The 18,663-nt window shown below is 46.3% G+C and overlaps 1 protein-coding gene across 1 annotated transcript; it reads left to right on the forward strand.

Moving 5' to 3' along the window:
- Window positions 1-8,108: 8,108 nt before the first annotated feature.
- On the forward strand, window positions 8,109-12,419 carry GFI1B (growth factor independent 1B transcriptional repressor). The gene is made up of 6 exons (XM_074161275.1): window positions 8,109-8,298; window positions 9,842-9,988; window positions 10,539-10,801; window positions 11,070-11,207; window positions 11,664-11,829; window positions 12,241-12,419. Exons 1-6 carry the CDS (start codon window positions 8,184-8,186, stop codon window positions 12,417-12,419), a joined length of 1,008 nt encoding a protein of 335 aa, XP_074017376.1. The 5' UTR covers window positions 8,109-8,183.
- The last annotated feature ends 6,244 nt before the right edge of the window (window positions 12,420-18,663 follow it).

Raw genomic sequence — 18,663 nt, forward strand, 5'->3', positions numbered from 1 at the left:
TACCCAAAGCGCTTTGGAGCACCTCTCAAATCAGCTAGCTGGTGAGGTTTTACCGAACACGTTCTTAGATTTTTTTGCATAACTCGTTTTTCATAGAATCATAGAATGGTTAGAGTTGGAAGGGACCTTAAAGATCATCCAGTTCCAACCCCCCTGCCATGGGCAGGGACACCTCCACTAGAGCAGGTTGTTCAAAGCCCCGTCCAGCCTGGCCTTAAACACTTCCAGGGATGGGGCATCCACAACTTCCCTGGGCAACCTGTTCCAGTGCTTCACTACCCTCACAGGAAAGAATTTCCTCCTAATATCTAATCTAAATCTCCCCTCTTCCAATTTAAAACCATTACCCCTTGTCCTGTCACTACATCTCCTGACAAAGAGTCCCTCTCCGGCTCTCCTGTAGGCTCCCTTCAGATATTGGAAGGCTGCTGTGAGGTCTCCCCGGAGCCTTCTCTTCTCCAGGCTGAATGACCCCAGCTCTCTCAGCCTGTCTTCATAGGGGAGGTGCTCCATCCCTCTGATCATTTTTGTGGCCCTCCGCTGTGGAGGAGGGCCACGTTTTTTGTGTGGTTTACTATTTTTTGCTGTCTCTAGTTTAAGAGCCACATTCTGCAGCCATTTGCGCTTTATGTCAACGGGAAGCCTGTGCTCAGGGGTGCTGGCAGAAGCCGGCTCCAATGTTTCATAAAATAACATCTCAGTCCTTTCAGCAGCTTGTCATTTTCCTGTTTTGTTTAATTCCTGTAACTGTCTTCCTATGAAACCCTGAAGCTGCAATGTACATTTTGGTTTTCTGTTACAATGCTTGTTTTTGTAGCGGGAAATGTAATCCTGCAAATGCCTGTGTTTAAGGGGATGCAAATCAGGTTGCTCACACAATGCCTTGGGAACGTTTCTTTCATGCAAAACACGGCTAAATAAATAAGGAGGGGAGGAGGGAGAGGGAAAAAGGATTGTTTGCTTCTATAAACAACGAGAATTAATTATGTTCAGTAAATGACAGATGGGTTAAGATCAAAATCTGAATCTTTCTCAATGTGAGTGAAATCTACACTTCTATCTCAGAGGTGCATCAAACCCCATTGCGTGGCCTGTCCGGTGCCACGGGGCAATGACAAGAGCTGTGACTTGTGGCTGTCCCAGCAGAGAGCTCTAGGGCCAGCACACCTGGCACTGCTGCCTGCCACGGCAGGATGCAGAATACCTCTGCTAGGAATCTGAAGGGTCTCCGGACCCACATCTGCTCCATCAGGGCAACACCACCCACCCTGTCGCAGGGCAGAAAGAAGGTTATTCCTTCCTGGTGCTCTCCCCACCCTGAGCCACAGTAGGAAAAGGGGCCAAACTCAGTCCTGGTTTAGTGCAACCGACTGTAGAGAAGGGTGAAATGCGTTTGAAAGCTCCTAGTGAGCAGAAAAACTCCATGATATAAAGGCATTTCTCTGATGGCGATGTCCCAGTACTTGGCACTCGACAGCTGGGTGTATGCTTATATACATCTTAAATTATACACTCCTGGAAAGGTACCTTTGCTTTCCCATCCCAGTCATGCACAGAGTGGGCTCTAAGTGCAGGAGGGAATAACCGAGGGCACACACAGCTCATGCCACTGTGTACTTGCACAGTCAGAAAGATTATGAAAATCAGAGAATAGGTGAAATCAAGGAATTATTCCCCACTCCTAGCATTTGGGGACAGCAGCTCCCCTCGTTTGTCCCCAAGTAAGACTAATTTCCAAGGATTCTCCAAAGAAAATCACTGGTTGCCAGCTCCTGTTCCCAATTCTCCTAAAGAGCAACTGGGTGATCTGAGAAAAGTCACTTGGCTGCATTCTCCTCCCTCCTTCCAGCCTGCCGTTACCGGGGGTTTGGCAGTCAATTATTTCACATTTGCAAACCCATTTTCAAACCTTTTTTGAAAGCAAGCGATAGAAGTGCAAATTCTTATTATTGCTCTTGAAGAGCTTTTTGCAAAGATGCTTGTTAATGAGCTTGCTTAATGAGCTTTCTTAAATCTATATTTATATCCTATATACAGCTGTATATAGCTAGAGCAATGCCTAAAATATATATGGATTGCACACACACGCATAGGAAAATGAAGGCTGATTAACACACATCTTTTTCAGTTATTACTGTGCAAGTATTTATTCCTTTTTCCTTGGAAATTGGAGAGATAAAAGATCCATTCTGGAATAAAATAATTTTGTGCATATGTGCGAGATGGTTTTGTTTATGAGCCTGAAGTGTGTGAGTGTGTGTATGTGAGACAGATGGTGTGTCTGTTTGTGAAAGATACAACGCGTGGATGAATGTGTGTAAAAATACAGGTTTCTTAAGAGCTTTTTTTTTAAAAAAAAAAAAAAAAAGAAAAAAGAAAAAAAGAGAAGACAAAATAACAAATGCTTGCTTGGTACATTATTTCCCCGTGTCACGCTCTTCGTCGATATGACAGAGGAGTATTCCTGCAGAAGGCGAAGCTGCCCCAGAAAGTGAAGGGTGCTGCCCCTAGGGTTTCGAGCCGGGCATCGTGAGTTCTCTTCAAGTTTTCAAAGTCCTGGAAAGTTTTGATAAGCAAATACTTTCTGGGCTCTGCCTCTCTATTGGCTGTTTCTTCACCGCCAGATTTTGACACAAATAATCTGATTGAAAAATCAGGGAGGGGAACAGGGGCAGAAAAAACAGAGAGAGAAAAAAGGAGAAGTATCTATTTCAGCAGACTGCAACTAAGTGAAAAAGTGGAAGAGGAGTCCAGAGAGAAGACGACGTCTCGCTTGTCTGGGGAGATTTCAAGGCGAACCCAGTAAAGCAAAGTCACCCAAACAGGTGATTGATTTATTCTTTTAAACACTTTTAATTTCATTGTTTTTCTTGTTTCTCTGATGTTTTTCTAAGCTTTTTCTTCTACTTTGCTTGTGTTTGCAAATACGTAGCGTATTCCACTGTGTAAGGCACTTGTCCTGAGGATTCCTTTATGATAATGCTTCACTTAATTCAAATGAGTCAAGCCTTTTAAAATTATATACCATATACTTCACCGTCACATGTGAAAATGGTAATAGTAGAACAAAATATAAGAGATGTGACGATGGTCTCAGATACCTGTGTCCCAGCAAGCTCCGTGCAGCAGGAGCAGTTTCCAGATGTAGACTTTTTTACTGAAGCATTGAGGTGAGGGTGTACTATATTTTTCCTTTTAATTGCTCTTTGCCAGACCTTTAAATTCAGAAAACAGCATACCTCTGCTGACATCAATTAATCTATGCCAATTTTGCTAGATGACAGTTCAGTTTCTCCTGTTCAGAGTTTTTGCTTCAAATCCATCTTTTATTTTATTATTTTTCCATCCTAAGTATATGCTGATTAGTGTAACAATTTTTAGCATATGGAATTAGCTATTTATAGACGCTTCTCATATACCACCAGATTGATTCAATACATTAAGCAAAAAAACCAAGTGATTTGCAAGTTCACACAGTAAGTGCGTGTATATATTAAGGGGATATAGAATTTGTTAGATTGCGCTATGTAAGTCTATCCATGGAAGCCTAAGGCAAAGTTTGCTAAAGCCAGTGGCGTTCCCAACATCACTAGGACCTAAATGAGGTTTCTAAAGAAGAAACGCTGCAATTATAAACATTTTTTCTAGATACTACAGATGTACGAGCATTTCCATTCCACTTCTTGGACAAGGTTTCCACCATGATTTGCTATCCCTGCCACAGTGTCCATTTGGCCACTCTTCCCACAAGGGTGAAAAATGTTCTGCGCATTTTTCCACTAAAAAAAGCCGCATTCAAATTACCTGCCCCAAGTACATTTGATTTTGCAAGGGTGGACTAGCGAAAACATGATTAATTTTGTTGTAAAGAACTGAAATTCTTTTCAAATATGATTCTATATTCAAAGAGTCAGGAGTCTGTAAAATCTCTTAATTTGGGCTTTTAGAAATTTGAGATACAGGTTGTGTTCCATTTTGTGCTTTTTTCTTCAAAAAAATGTAATCTTCCAAAAGACAAACTGTTCTTTATTTTTGGAAGCTTCACTTTTGTCAGAAAGCAATATTAAGATTTAAATATAAATTAAGCAACATGAAGGAAATAAGCCTCTTTTAGCTTAAAACTTTGTACACTCATCAACTTACAATTGATATGTGTCTTCATATAAGTTAAAATTTAATATTTCTGCTGAGTATAGTGGGGGAAGAGAGTTTAATCTCTTCAGTTAACCTTGTAAAAATGAAAACAGGATTACTTGAATTTAGAGGAAAATGAAAGTCAGCTTTAGAATGGAACTTACGCTGTAAATTGGGTTCCTGATTCAGCGTGGCACAATCCTGCAGACACCTGTCCCAAATACGATGTTCTGTGCTCTGAATTGTCTCTGAAGGAACCAGAGAGATCAGCTCCATAATGTAATTCATCAAAAATACAATTTCCTTCTAAATTATATCAAAAGGACACAATCCTGTATTTTTGGGTACTGCCGTGCAGTAAAGTGGGAGTTGGGGCTTCACGAGGAATGTAGGATCAAGTGAAATTAGGATCCTGAATTCAGAAACCACCCCTTAAAAAACAAAACAAAACAACACAACACCCTTTTAATTTGGTTCTTGCACAATCTCCAGTGTTCCAGTATTACATTATGGTTTTACATGTGATACTCTGCAAAATCACCAGAGAGCATCACTGAGGATGAAGGAACTTTGAGTTTGAACAGAGGACAGGAACCCGTGAATGCTGGCTCCGCTTTCAGATCTGACGGGGGAATTTGCAGCCGGTGAAAGAAGCCCTTGCAAGGTGCCTGAAGTTAGGTACCCAAAATAGTGAAGCAGGTTTTTTTTTTTCCCTGGGGTCCTTTTGGCTGTCTTTTCCTCAGGGAAGATTACTACAACATTATTGTGCAGCTACATGAGTGGCAAACAAATAAGAATGTCAATTCTAGCCAACTACTGATTCTATGTTCTGTACTGAATCCAAAAAATGCCACGACACTTGCATTTGAAGGAGGCAAACTCCTGCCCAAGCAATGAACTCCCTTACGCACTCGCCACTCCAGGTAGAAACCACTGCCACAGGGGCTGGCAAAAACAGACTCCATAAATATGAATTTTAATTTTTAGCAAAAGGTTGTAGCTAAATTCTGCCAGAAGCTTCAATGACTTTAAGATGTTGCGGGGTCTGTTGTCCATAACACTACTTTCCCTATGAAATTTAGTTAGCCATTAATAGCAGCTGATCACTCGCTACTGATAATCTTGAGTTTCAAGGAGAGATAGTATTTTTTCCTCTCACAATCTGTGCTTCCAGTTTTCCTCTAACCTGGTTGTGTGAATCACAAAGACAGTGCAATGCAGTTGTTAATTAACTATGTTTTGGGCTCCCAGTTCCTGTTTTCTCTGTAAAATGGGGTGGGGGAAGGTAACTTCCTTTTGTAACGTTCAGTAGTGCGTTAGAGATCGTTGGGCTCAGTAGAGGCTCTTATCAGCAGGCAAGATACTTGACCAAATTTGAGTTTTACATAGGCTGAGGGAAACATCCAGAAAAATCCCATTGATTCACGTACATCTGCTTTCACCTGCCATCAGAAAAGAGGGGCCGTGCTCAGGGCCTTCGTGTACTTAGCATATGGGTACTACCATAAAATGCTGCAAGATTGCTTATGCCACCTGTCTCCAGTTCTCTAATTGATCTGGCAGAGCTGTCGGGTGAATGCTGTGGGGTCCTCCAGCTGGTGGGCAGAGGGACTCTTCCAGCAGGCACTGCTGGGTGCGGGCTTTCACCCTGCATTCAGTTACCCGCTGCCAGAGCCTCTTCCTCCACCGCATAGGAAGCACGGGGAAATTAACTGGTTAATTCAGGCAGAGAAATCAGATGTCTGAAGCTTGCTGGTATGAATACCCTCCATTGTGGACACGGTCCTGCCCCACCAGATGGGAAAATCCCTTTGACATGAGTGGAAATTCCATGTATAAAGGGCTTGTGGCAGGACTTTAACTTGAGGCACTTCTATACTGCAGAGTGCGGCTCCACACACAGATACTCCACCTGGGACTGACCAGGAACAGTGGGACCCTCTGAGCTCAGCACCTCTGCTGGGACACGAGGTGCACAGGCTGAGCAGGGGGACACTGCTAGAAGGATTCTGCCCATCACACAACACTCCCATGTTTGTGCCAAGCTGGAGGTATTTCTGTGCCCGCAGCCTTTCTCCAGGCAGAGATACGCTTTATGACTTAGAAAGAACCTCATTAGAGAGTTACAGAACAGTAAATACAGCGATGTACTTCAGCATCCCTTCCCTCAAGGGCATACTTACGGTTCATTCTCAGTACAGTTTTGTCCTCTTTCTAAAATTAAATTAACAAATCTACTCTTGGCCTCTGTTTTCTCTTACTCATCTCAAGTTACATGCAAGTTTCTTGGAAAAAGATGAAGAAAAACAGGTGAGTCATTTCAGAAGAAAAAAAAATGACTAAAGACACCAAGAGTTATCTCTGAAGTCATGGAAGAAACAGTGGGAATCCTGGACCAGATTAAGAAAAACAGCTATAACTGCATTTCCAAAGGCAGCTGGGCTGGTGAGCACCTACCTGAGTGTCACTGACAACAGCGGGTGGGCAATCTGTCTGCAGCACACCCTGTTGTGTGAATCCCACCGTACACGTACCTACAGCCACAGGCACCACTGTAAATGTGGCCCTGGGACCTTTAAACAAAGCACCAGGGCGCTGTGTAATTGTATTTAGCACATAAGGGTGCTGCAGGTACTTCTGAACCCTAAGGAGCAGACCTTTTCCATCCCTGGCTGTTTGGGATTCCAGGAGCCCACACTGCTCTGTCCCAACTTACACAGACGTTTCCGGTCATTCCTACTTTACAGGAGCGAGCTTTGTGCTTTTTTAGTAAATAAAGAAGCTACACTTCAACTGCTCTAGGGAAAAAAAAAAAAACCAACTTAATAACATACTTTCCCATCAACAGAGAGCCAGGACTTACTGCTGACTTTTCATATAAATATGGCAAGATTTGTTTTTAGTGCTACTATCCTGAACAATTACAAGGGAAAATGCAAATACATATGCAAATAAGGTTCCAGCTGATATTGCTGTCGACAGCACGGAGCCTGTTGTCACACTGCCTACATGAGGACAGTTACTAGCCATGGGGAGTGGGCACAGGGCGGGCTGGGTTCTGGGCTGTAAAGATAACAAATGCATTGCAAGAGAATTTTGTGTGATTAAATTTCAGCATTTTGTGTTTGTTGCTAACCCGTCATTGCAACGGTCTGGGATATTTGAGCCAGATCCAAAAGGTAACCTCTCTCAGGCAGCACTTCTGCTCTGCCTCTGCTTGACTGTTGTTTGTCAGCCAGAATACAAAGTACCCAAGCCACGGCCAACAAGAAGAAAACCCACTGCACATCATGGCTGTGGGGATTTTCCGCCGCGTCTCTCCTGTCACTGGTGTTGTTTCAATAATTATTATTTGTGTACCAATTTCACAGAGGAGCCTATGCCATGGCTTGGGACTGTGCTCTTCTGGGTGTGGTACAAGCACTAAGACAGACCTTTTCTCCAGGGGTTGATCTCCAGCCTTTGGTCCCCACTGCCCCACTCCGGGAGGGTAAGGTCAGAGATGCATTGTGTCCTGTAGCCAGAGCAGAGTGCTACAAGAGAGAGATTCTGGGTTCTGATGTATCTTTGCCACAGAAACAGTTTGTGTCTGTAACACAGCGCTCAATTTAAGCACGGCTCTATTTCTGCACCTACAATATGAAGACAGCACTATTCCTTTGCTTCAACCTAGGGATAGATTATGAAGTGTAATTTTTACCAGGTATACTGTAATCTGCAATCTCATCTTCAAACTACATTCCCATCTCTACATTCAGTGGCAGAGACAATCTGGCAGTAAGTTATCTTGCTTAGCCCCCTCCATGGCTATGTATTTTCCTCAGAGTTGAGATCCATGAAGCGCCTACACCCAAGCAAGCACTGCCTGCTCTCCAGCTGGGTGGAGGGACCTTTGAGATGAACTCTGTTTCCACAGTAGAAGGGTTTTAATTCTCATCACTGCTGCATACAGAGCTGATATGCTGGGGGAACAAATGTGAAATTACCCCCAAAACCACAAAGATTTACCTGCCATTATTCTGTGTTTCCGCCCAGACAGTGAATGGAAAATGCCACGTTCCTTTTTGGTGAAGAGCAAAAAGGCTCATACCTATCATCAACACCGCTTTGTGGAAGATGACCTGCCTATACTCACGTGGGATCCAGTAACCTCTCCCTTCTCTGGTGAGTCAGTCCATCCACTGGGCTTGTAAGAATACACCAAGGCACATCAATAATTGAGTAGGCAAGCTAAGGGAGTAGGATGAGTGAGCTAAGAGCACTAAGGGCTTCCACACAGGGATGTCAGTCTAAGGACAAACCAATCCTCTACTGTGTGCCCTGTTTCTCTAGGAAAAATCCACATTGTCTCACTGAAACTGAATTTAGATCCTCCTTTTGTTTCCTGCTGGGTTGCTGGGGAGATTTGAGATATAAGATTGCTGTGTGGAGTTGGTCACTTTTGGGAAAGATGGCCAATTCCAGGCAATTAACAGTCAGGAAAAAGAGCTTGCACTTGGTTGTCAGTCTTCTACAAACTCACAGGTCTGCCACCTTGGTCTCCAGCTTGCTGTGTTCACTGCCCTCATTCTCTCTGGACCTACATCTTCTCTACCTCAGCGTGTTACCACCTCTTCCCGATGATTTGCAAGGAAGGTTACAGCTAGAGAGAGAAGATACTAGTGATACCCTAACACTGACTGTGAAAGGAGTCCTACATGCTCACAGATGAAGGGCCAGCTGCTTTATGCTGTATTAACACAAACCAACACTGCTTCTCTCTGTGCCTGCTGTCCTCCCTCTGCTCCTGTTCTTGCTCTCCCACAGCCATTCATGCAGTGGCGCGGCCAGGGCAATTATCTTCTACCTTCAGGCACCATTCAAATTTTCTTTATTCAAATCTAGGATCAACTTACCCTTTGTTCTAGCCCTGGCTATCAAATTAGAGTCCGGCCCTATTATAAGTTTGGTAAAAAAGAAAGGAGGTGACATTTTCATTTCAATTCCTGCTGTCTTCTTTTGGCCATTTTTTGTGTCTCTGGCACACAAGAAGGTTTGGACAGATGAATCCTGTCCTTCAGCACACCAGTCCCATCTCCAGCAGAAAGGAGCAGAAAGCACATATATTGAACCTCTGTCCATTTTAGATTCTTACCATAAAGTCTACTCATAACAAGTGCTGGTTGGTCTCTTTGAGGGCTGGGAGAAGTACGGACAAACGGGAGAGAGGGCAGGAGGAGACGAGGCTTTGTGGTCACCTTTGCGACTGCGTAAGCAGTTACCTCCCCTCTCTGCTTCCCTACTTGCCTGTCCCTAAATTGAGGTTAACAATACCCAGCTCTTTTAGGAGAGGGGTGGGGAGGTTAATAAGTTAGTGATTGTTAGTTACCCACACAAATTAAAATGGTTTTAAATAGGGAAATTATTCTTACAGACAAATGGCCTTCTAGAATTAATTTTCTCTAACTATATACGGTATCAAGTGTCCTATCATTTCTTCCTGCCCCCCTCTACCTTGTCTGTCTCATCCTGCTTGGAATTCCCCTTTGTCAGCAATGGGCCGACCTTGATTGCCGTGCTGACTGCACCACTCTGCACTTATTCAGGGAATTGAGCATGGGCTCACGTATCCAAGCACGAGTTCATACATAAACACAAACCCCATCTCAATAGTCTCTTTTCTTAACAGCCAGAATAAACTAACTGTGACTTTACTGTGTGATTACAGCCATAGGAGACAAGACACCGGAGGACATCAAGAAACAGGACCTAGAATGCGTGGTTCCAAAACAAGAAAAGGACACATCTGAACTGAAAGAAGACAGTGTCCCTGTCCAGTACCTGAGCAGGATGCTGCCAGGCCCGTCAGCTCAAGGTCTGCTACCCAAGACCACAATTGCAAAAGAGGTCAGGGCTGGGTTGGCTTATGGAGGCCCTATGACTGGGTTCAGATTTTCAGTAAGTGGCAGCTCTTATTTTGACATCAATGGTCAAACTTGTCCTAGGCAGAACTCAACAAGAGCATTCTATATTTCCCTTTAACCATTCTGGTCTAGATCAGCATCTCCCTGAAGGATGATGCTGGGATTCCCAGTGAGTGAGCCTCCAGATCTCAAGGACTAATGCAAATCCGTGCTCTATGGGTCAATGCGGGTGGGCACTTGTTCAAACACCACATGAAACAGGGCTAGCAGGGGGGTTAATATCCCCCTAGCATCCCCTCTTCCCTAAAATTTCCTCAGACTGAAATCAAAGTCATAATAGGAACTTTGTATGGGGATCAAAGAAGGAGGAGTTAACAACTGCAACTCCCAAGGTTGGGCAGGACATTTAATGGGAGAACGGTACCTGGGGAACCTTTTTACTGGTGCTGAGCTGCAGGCAATGGCAGGACACTCACGTCTCCCTCTCCTTTGCACACTCAGAGATGGCCATCCCAGGTCTGCAGATCAAAGACTGCACTAACACGACAAGCACCCCTACCTTCTACAAAACTGGCTTTTCTTGGGATGCTTTCCATTTGCCATACAACTACCGACAGATGTCTTCCACCATGCAGTCAGCCCTCTTGGAGCACCCAGTTAGCCTGTATGGAAGCCACCTCCTGCCAAGCAGCGAGCCCCCTCTGGATTACAGCATGCATTACTCCTCGGACATGGAGACCTACCACTGTGTGAAGTGCAACAAGGTGTGTGTCAGACAAGAACCGCAGGGACAGGGAGAGCCTGGAGTTATTTTCATTGCATATCTCAGTGTTTCACTGGGTTACACCAAAGTGCAATACATGCAGCATAAAATGGGTACCTACTTGTTCTCCTGACTAGGGAACAAAGGTGCTAGGAATGATGCAGTTCACATGACCCATGAGAGGGAAGACTCCAATAAACAGAAGGAAAAAACAGAGATGGAGACACAGCTGCCTCATGCCAAAAAATCAGTGGCATTTTGTTTTGCAGGTATTCTCCACTCCCCATGGGCTGGAGGTCCATGTCCGAAGGTCTCACAGCGGGACCCGGCCCTTTGCTTGTGAAGTATGTGGAAAAACCTTTGGCCACGCTGTCAGCCTGGAGCAGCACACCAATATTCACTCCCAGGTGGGTAGTATGCTCCCAGAGAACCAGGTCTCCAGAGCTCATGAGTGCTTGGACCTTAGCTGTTGCTTACTCCATAAGGGAAGTGACATTTCCTAGGTTACAAACATGATGGCTTTCCTGTTGTGCCCAGTGACTATGATAGGAGCTCAGAAGATCATAGACTTTTGTTTCAAATCTCAGACTAACCTTGAGAATTCCTTGTATGAGAGAGGAGGGTCGTTGCTACTGGTTCTTCTGTGCCTCGCCTCCTCCTAAAGGGTGCAGGAGTTCAGATCACAAGATGTAATCCATTTCCATAACTAATCCTCCCCACATTCTTTGTACTGCACTGATCATATCAGTCTGTGAGCTCAGATTTGCTTATCAAATCTACTATTCTCAACACTCTTCACACTCTTCAAGCTCTGTCACATGTCTTGCCGCCATAGACATCCCATGATTTTCTTTCCCTAACAGGAAAGGAGTTTTGAGTGCAAGATGTGTGGGAAGACTTTCAAACGTTCCTCCACCCTCTCCACTCATCTCCTGATCCATTCAGACACACGGCCCTACCCCTGCCAATACTGTGGCAAGCGCTTCCACCAGAAGTCGGATATGAAGAAACACACCTACATCCACACCGGTGAGAAACAAAATATTCCCAATAAGAAAATACAAATTAGAGTCCATCGTGTTGATACACATACATAGTCCCCAGACACAGAGATATTGGACCGAGGATAAGAGCAGAAAGTCTAAGAGTCACTGAGATGCATGTTCTCCTCTGTGTGACAAGGAGATGGTTATTGACCAGCCTCCAGTCCGTGTCATGATTGTACCCAGCCCTGGATGCAGACAGGGCATCGGTCACAGGCTGGAGAGGGCTGCCTCTGGTTCTTCTCACCCTCAGAATGCAGACGCATTGGGTCGGACAGCTGGGTTGGCAGCATGCTGATGCCCAAGCATAGCCAGCCAGTTCTGAGCCTGCTAAAGGGCATTTCTACCTCACTTCTCATCTGTTAAAGTGTTTCTCACCATTTTATCTGCCCTGCAGGGGAGAAGCCCCACAAATGCCAGGTCTGTGGCAAAGCCTTCAGCCAGAGCTCCAACCTCATCACCCACAGCCGCAAGCACACCGGCTTCAAGCCCTTCAGCTGTGAGCTCTGCGCCAAGGGCTTCCAGCGCAAGGTGGATCTACGGAGGCACCGAGAGACCCAACACAGTCTGAAGTGAGGGATGGCTCCAGGTCTTTGCTGGAGCTCCTGCTGCCAGTGTACGCTCCAGGGAAGATGACTCTCCCCAGCATCTCCATCCAGCATGGAGTTGCCCACCTCGTAAAGCTCATATAGTGTCCTATGTTGCCCTGGAGACTGGCAAAGCCATGTCATTGGCTCTGGTGTTCTGGCACCCCAGGGCCTTGCACATCCCAGTAGGTGACAAAGAAACCTCTGGGAGCTCTTGCTTTTCAGTTACAACACATACCAGCCCAGATCTGACATCACCAAACACAGATCCAGAGGAATTCCTTTAAGGTCACTATTACTCTGGATTTACACCATGTGCAGAATCCGGTTCATCAGACTGACCAGCAGTGAGGTGGGAACCCCTGGGCTACTGGCAGCAATCTGTGCTAAGCTAGTACCATAACCACGCTCTGCTTTGATGATTAGGAAGATAAGGCTAGGGCATGCAAATAAATTGCATTCAGTGAGCTGTGTTCAACCTAGACAGCCCTTCTGCAGAGACTTGCCGAGGTCATAAATTCTGGCAACAGGCACCTAAAGTCATTTTCTTTCAGCAGAGCATTTACCATGATCAAATGACAAGTTAACTGCGTTGTATTTTTAGCTTGGAGTGGGAGGGAAAAATACTGAAAAAACAGCTCCTATCCCTAGCTGCTAAGAGGGGTCTCTAAATGGCATTCCTCATATGCACCATGCTGCAGAGATCCCTGGGTTAGTGGCAACCAAGCAAGCTCCAGGAAGAGCCATGCCACACCACTAGGTATAAGCTAATAAACCGCATGCCTCAGTACCAAGTGAGAGAGACTGGCTCCTCTTAGAATCCAGGCTGGTATGTCCCACGGTATTTCACTACATGCTGGACGTACCGACTTAGAGCTGTCCTGGGCAATCCTGTGTCACTGCATGGTCAGGAATGGCCCTTGGATATCAATGTCAAGGGCTGGAGTTCTGCTTTCTGGCCACTCTCTTAAAGGAGGAAGTGACCCAACCTGTACACACTGGTGTAGCATGCAAGTACCTTACAAATATTATACAAACAGAACAGTGGTATTTCCTCCTTCTGCCAGGTCTAGGGCTTGAAGCAAAGGACTGGAACAAGTAAGAGCCAGTTCCCCTCCAACACTAGATACCTTTGGCAAGTCACTGCACTGGGCTTTTTATTTCTCCACCCCTCCTGCTGATGTGGAGTCATTGACTCAGGTTTGTAGAGTCCCTGGAGTTCTTGAGAGGAAGGACAAAGTACTATCATAGCATTAAAAAGACAAGTGCTTTCAGTTAAGTGGGGCATTGTAGCAGCGCACAGCCCACCTCTGAACACGTGGCCTTGGACAATGACACCGGTGAGAAGTAGCCTGGAGAACAGGCTGTGGCACTACCCAAATGCTTACAAAGGAAGGCTGCCATCATGGGCAAAGAAGAAACGGTCCAAGTGGAAAATCCATTTATTGCCAGGAGAGAAGAGCTCTGTCCTGCCCTCAGTTACACTGCTGTGAATCCAAAGTTATTCTCCTAAGACCTAAAATGTCCCTGCCCCTGTTTTATGCTGTGCCTAAGCTGTCAGTCACTAATATGCACTCTGGAAGCTCAAAACAGAGTCTGTACTCCTGGCTTCACTTGTACACTGTAAATATGTATTTATACTTATTCTAATGTATATTTTTATTGCACTATACCAGACAGTGAGAACATGTACAGGCCTGCTGGGATCTATCCGATAAATCTGTTCCCTCTCAGTAACTGGGCTAACACAGTGTATTTCATGTTAAAAACATCCATTTCAGGAAAGGCTCATACTTGGCTCTGGAGACACAGGGGAAAGGAGAAGGGAGCAAGAACAGTGTAGCCCCATAAAGTTAGCTCCTGCCCTGGGGCTCCAACACACACAAGTGAAAACAAAATGGGAATTCACGTGCAGAATAGGGCTCCCATCAGGAACAGGGGTCCCAAACTTAGAAGTGAAAGAAGGAAAATTTGGGGAGCTGGGGCCTGTTGGCTACAGAACAGCCATGAACAACGCTCAGAGTCTGGGATCAGGGGACATTCATTGTCACAGACAGGTTGGTGCAGAGCTCCACACAGGAGCAAGAGGGCTGTGCAGCTACAACCACACCAGATAGACGGTGTTACCAAAACCCTGTTAAAATTCTGCTGTCCTTTCCTGGGTAAAGCCAGAACCCGGTCAGGGCAGGGACTGCAGGGGAGGGGTATAACCTGTGACAGAACTGGGCTTAGGGAACCGGTTGTCAGGTCCTGACCGTTACACCAGATACAAACACACATGAACACTCTCACACATGTACAAGCCTTACTCAAAGTAAAGTCACTTCAGCTTATTAAAACTGCTGCCAAAAATGCAAACTGTGATTGTTACTCCCCTTGTCCTCCACAAATCTGTGAACAGAAATATTTAAAGAGCTTGTCAGCATCTGAACTGCTTGGGAGCAAATACCCTCCAGCCCCAAAACACACCAGCACGGAGCTCCCCGTCTGTGTCCCGGGGACAGCAGGTGTGTCTGACTCATCTGAACCTCCCCAGTTTTGGTCATTCTGGAGGGAAGTGCTGGCACACACTGATCGGCACCATGGCAAGTCTGCCTGGAAAACCACTCATAAAAACAAATCAGACAGCTGGTTCTTCTGAGCCTGCTGAACAAGGGCTGCTGTATCCATTAGATTTTCATTCCTATCTTTGATTTCCATGGTACAGAGGAGGTATAACCTTCAACGGGTGGCAGGGGTCTTCTGTCCTAAGGCTATGCTTCTCCAGCCTGCTTCTCCTTCCCAAGAAAGCACAGACCACCCCAGTCCCGTCTTTTGTTTCCCCAGGACTCAAGGGCAGGCACCTGCTTTCACCATCATTGGGATTACTGAGCACAGAGACTACTGAAGAGCAGTTACACTGGAGGAGACGGTGTCAGCCTTACCCTTACATTTGTGAGGAGCCTGGTGAGCACATCCCCAGGAGATGCAGGGACTGCTTTAGGTGGATGGGCAGCGAGTAGAGAAACACGCTGGGGTGGCCCTAGGCAGCATGCTGCTGCAGAGCCACGCTCAGGAAAAACATATCCATGGCCAAAGCAGCACCGGGGGGGGGCAGGCTGACCCACTCCCACAGGCACTGGGAGCATATCTCCAGAAACACAGGCTGTGGATGGAGGCCAGCTGGCAAAGGCACCAGCGAGACACTAGGGCCAGAGTCAGGAGGTGACCTGAGAAGGGAGGAAGAGGACAGGGAATTAACTTGTAGAGTTTTCCACTAAGGCACTACGGTTTCTTCCCCTGGAGTAACAAGGTGCCACTTTCAGACCCCCTGGGCAACGCTGCCCGAGCACTGTGCTTCCTTTAGCACTGCGGATGTCAGCAGCCCAAAGAAAAAACAAGGCAGAGCCCCCACAGCCCCTTGTTCACTGCAATCCCTGACCAGGGAGAGCCGTCTCCCAAGGAAGAGGATGGAGGGACCCAGCTTGGCTCTGCTTAGGAGTAGCCCGGGGCTCTCATCTGTGGTGCCTGAAGCTCTGGGAATGCAGGTGAAGGAGCAGGGAAGGAAGCAGATCTGGCATTGCCCAAACCTCACCACACTGGCTGAGGGAGAGCCTTCCACCCCCAACACAGCCCCAGCCATGGGCAGGCCTTCTGCACGGAGCGGGCAAAGGGCTTCCCTCATCCTTGGAGCCACTGAATCCACACAACAGGTATCCAAGGATGCTCAGCACCCTTCAGGATCAGGCCTTGGCTGCCACCAACTCCAAACACACCTGGCCTTGCTCTCCAAACATGCAAATCCTCCCCAGTTCTGACCGCTCTGAAAACAACCCCTTTCCCACCATCTCCCCTTGCATCAAAAAAACATTCTGGTTGGTCAATCAAGGAAACAGATAACAAAAAACAAAATCTCAACCAATCTTTGTGGCAGAAGAAAGAGCTGATTGTTTTTGCCTCTCTCTGAGCCCGCCCTGTATCCTGCACTTCCCCAGTCCTCTTCACACCTTCTTCCCTTTATTGCCAGGGAAAGAAAATCCTGGTCTTTGGGCTGTTTTGTTTAGCAAATGAAGAATATGCAAAGCAATAACCCTGGGCATCTGTCAGAAGGAGAGAGGTGCCTCCGTGTCTTCCAGACAGCCTTCAGGTGCTGCGAGCAGCACCCCAGATCAAGGATGGATTTAAGTTTGGACACGGGATGCATCTTTCTCTTCCTAATGAAGACAGAGCCACAGGACACCTGCAGGAAGCAGAGGTGTATTCCCAGCTAGCACAGCATTACACTGGAGCTTATCCTCAGGTTGTATTAACCTCCACAGGTGGAGAAGACAAATACCTGAAGTTTTCATGGTGTGTTGGCAATGGTTAGGGAAGGCCTAAAAGTTGGGTTGTGTTGGGGAAAAAAAGAAAAAAAAAAAAAAATGTTGAGTCCAGTTGCTTCCCGCCTTAGACTTCACGAGAAAACGTTTTCAGTGAACAAAAGATAAAAGCAGAGTTGCTTGCCCTCACAGCAGGTCATTCCCACAGGGCCACACAGTTGTAGGTGGTGGGGACACACCAGCAGGTTCGTTCTAACCCATCAGCACAGTACAAGGAGAAACCTGAAGCCTCTAGAGAATCTCCCAAAAAGAGCTGCATAAGCATGTTTCCTTGTGAACATTCCTGCCTGCCTAACCTGGGAACAGATAGGGAGCTTGACCTGCAAAGCTGCTACAGAATAAAAAAAGTACCACCACAAGCAATTTTTTATCACTTATTCCGCTCACAAAGCGGAGATGTTTTCCCACTTTTGCCCTGGAATAGCATGTGCACACAGAGGAGACAACCCAGAACAGCCACACCAAAATTATTCAAGGATAGTTAAATCAGTCGGTTGCCTCTGTGCTGGATGAGACCTAAGAAAATGCAGATCCTTGCAGAGTTCCTGACCCACCACCTTTCAACTAACAGTCACCATGGACACACACTGGTCTTAAGGCTGCAACCCTGAACTGAGACTTGAGATCTGCCATACGTTTCCTGCATGAGCTCTGGCAAGACATGAGCACTGGATTTCTGAAGTTGTTCAGCGCACTACAAAGCTCACAGAAAGCTTCGCCCCATCTGCGAGAGAAGGATAATAATTCCCTCTCCCCCCTTCATCTCACTTGTTTATTTCAACGGTAAGATAGTCAGGAACAGGACTGCCCCTCCTTATCTTTTACATACAGCACCACGCACAATGGAGTCTTGATCTCAGCTGGAACGCCTAAGTGCTACTGCGATACTAATAACGAGTGATAGAAACTTAATTCAGCAAAGCAACCTAATTCTCTAACTGGCTTAGAAAGAAATCCTCCAAGCGTGCACAGCGAGACCGCTACATTTAAAGCGCTAAACTGCCAAGTGAGCGGAGAAACAGGGTGAGCAGAAACAGAGAGAGGATACACCAGATATGAGCAGCATTTCCACTGGTGAATAAAATTCCAGGGAGAGAGACAGAGCTGGATATGGATGCTACGAACATCCCACTTGACACCCTCATTTTAAAGGTGTTGCTTCGATACAAGCGTTTTGCAATCTGGTCCTTGGGCTGATTTTGACCTGTTGGCCCAAGGGTGATCTGCGTTCACCATACCAGATGGCAAGGCGGGTAGAGAGCACAGAGTCCCCAGGAATGGGGAAATCTGAGGCTGGGGAGGAGCTGAGCGTGCACTGGGCTCAGCTTTGGTCTGATAAGTTTATCAAGCACTGCCGGCTGCTAACTGTCAGCCGGCGAAGTGAGCCTGTTAGGGAGGAGGAACAGCTCCCAGGGCAAGATAGGACAGCCCATGCCTTATCGGAGTGCCTGAGCCAAAGAGGGAACTGGAGAGCGAGCACTTTCCAACCACTTCATCTGAACAACAGACAGATTGGCAGGAAAGGCCTGTCAGCCCTTCACTCTGCCACCCAGGCATCAACAGGGAGCCCCCATCCATGCAAACCACCATGGTAAGTGCGGCATGAGAGATGCAAATGTGAACACAGGGGCCTGAGGGAAGGCATGGGGCAGGTTTTCTTCAGAACATTGCCCAGCAGGGAGTCAGATTTACAGCAAGCAATTCAGATGCTCACGGAGTGAGCTGCTCCTGCTCAGTGCCCAGAGCAGCAGCTCTCCCCACTGCTGCCTTCCCCAGCTTTGGGAGGGGAATCTAGCATTTCAAAATAACACTAGTCACTAAGTTTTGGCGTACAGATAATTGCTTTGTTTTCCCTATACTGTTTCTGAAAAATAA

Source organism: Numenius arquata, chromosome 19, assembly GCF_964106895.1.
Source record: "Numenius arquata chromosome 19, bNumArq3.hap1.1, whole genome shotgun sequence".
In the NCBI taxonomy this organism is placed as follows: domain Eukaryota; kingdom Metazoa; phylum Chordata; class Aves; order Charadriiformes; family Scolopacidae; genus Numenius; species Numenius arquata.

What these genes read in the sequence shown, in the direction of transcription:
- GFI1B (XM_074161275.1), top strand. Translation starts at nt 8,184, where the DNA reads ATGCCACGTTCCTTTTTGGTGAAGAGCAAAAAGGCTCATACCTATCAT. An exon ending in GCCAGGCCCGTCAGCTCAAG is followed by an intron (nt 9,989 to 10,538) that starts GTCTGCTACCCA and finishes TTGCACACTCAG; the next exon opens with AGATGGCCATCCCAGGTCTG. An exon ending in ACACCAATATTCACTCCCAG is followed by an intron (nt 11,208 to 11,663) that starts GTGGGTAGTATG and finishes TTTCCCTAACAG; the next exon opens with GAAAGGAGTTTTGAGTGCAA.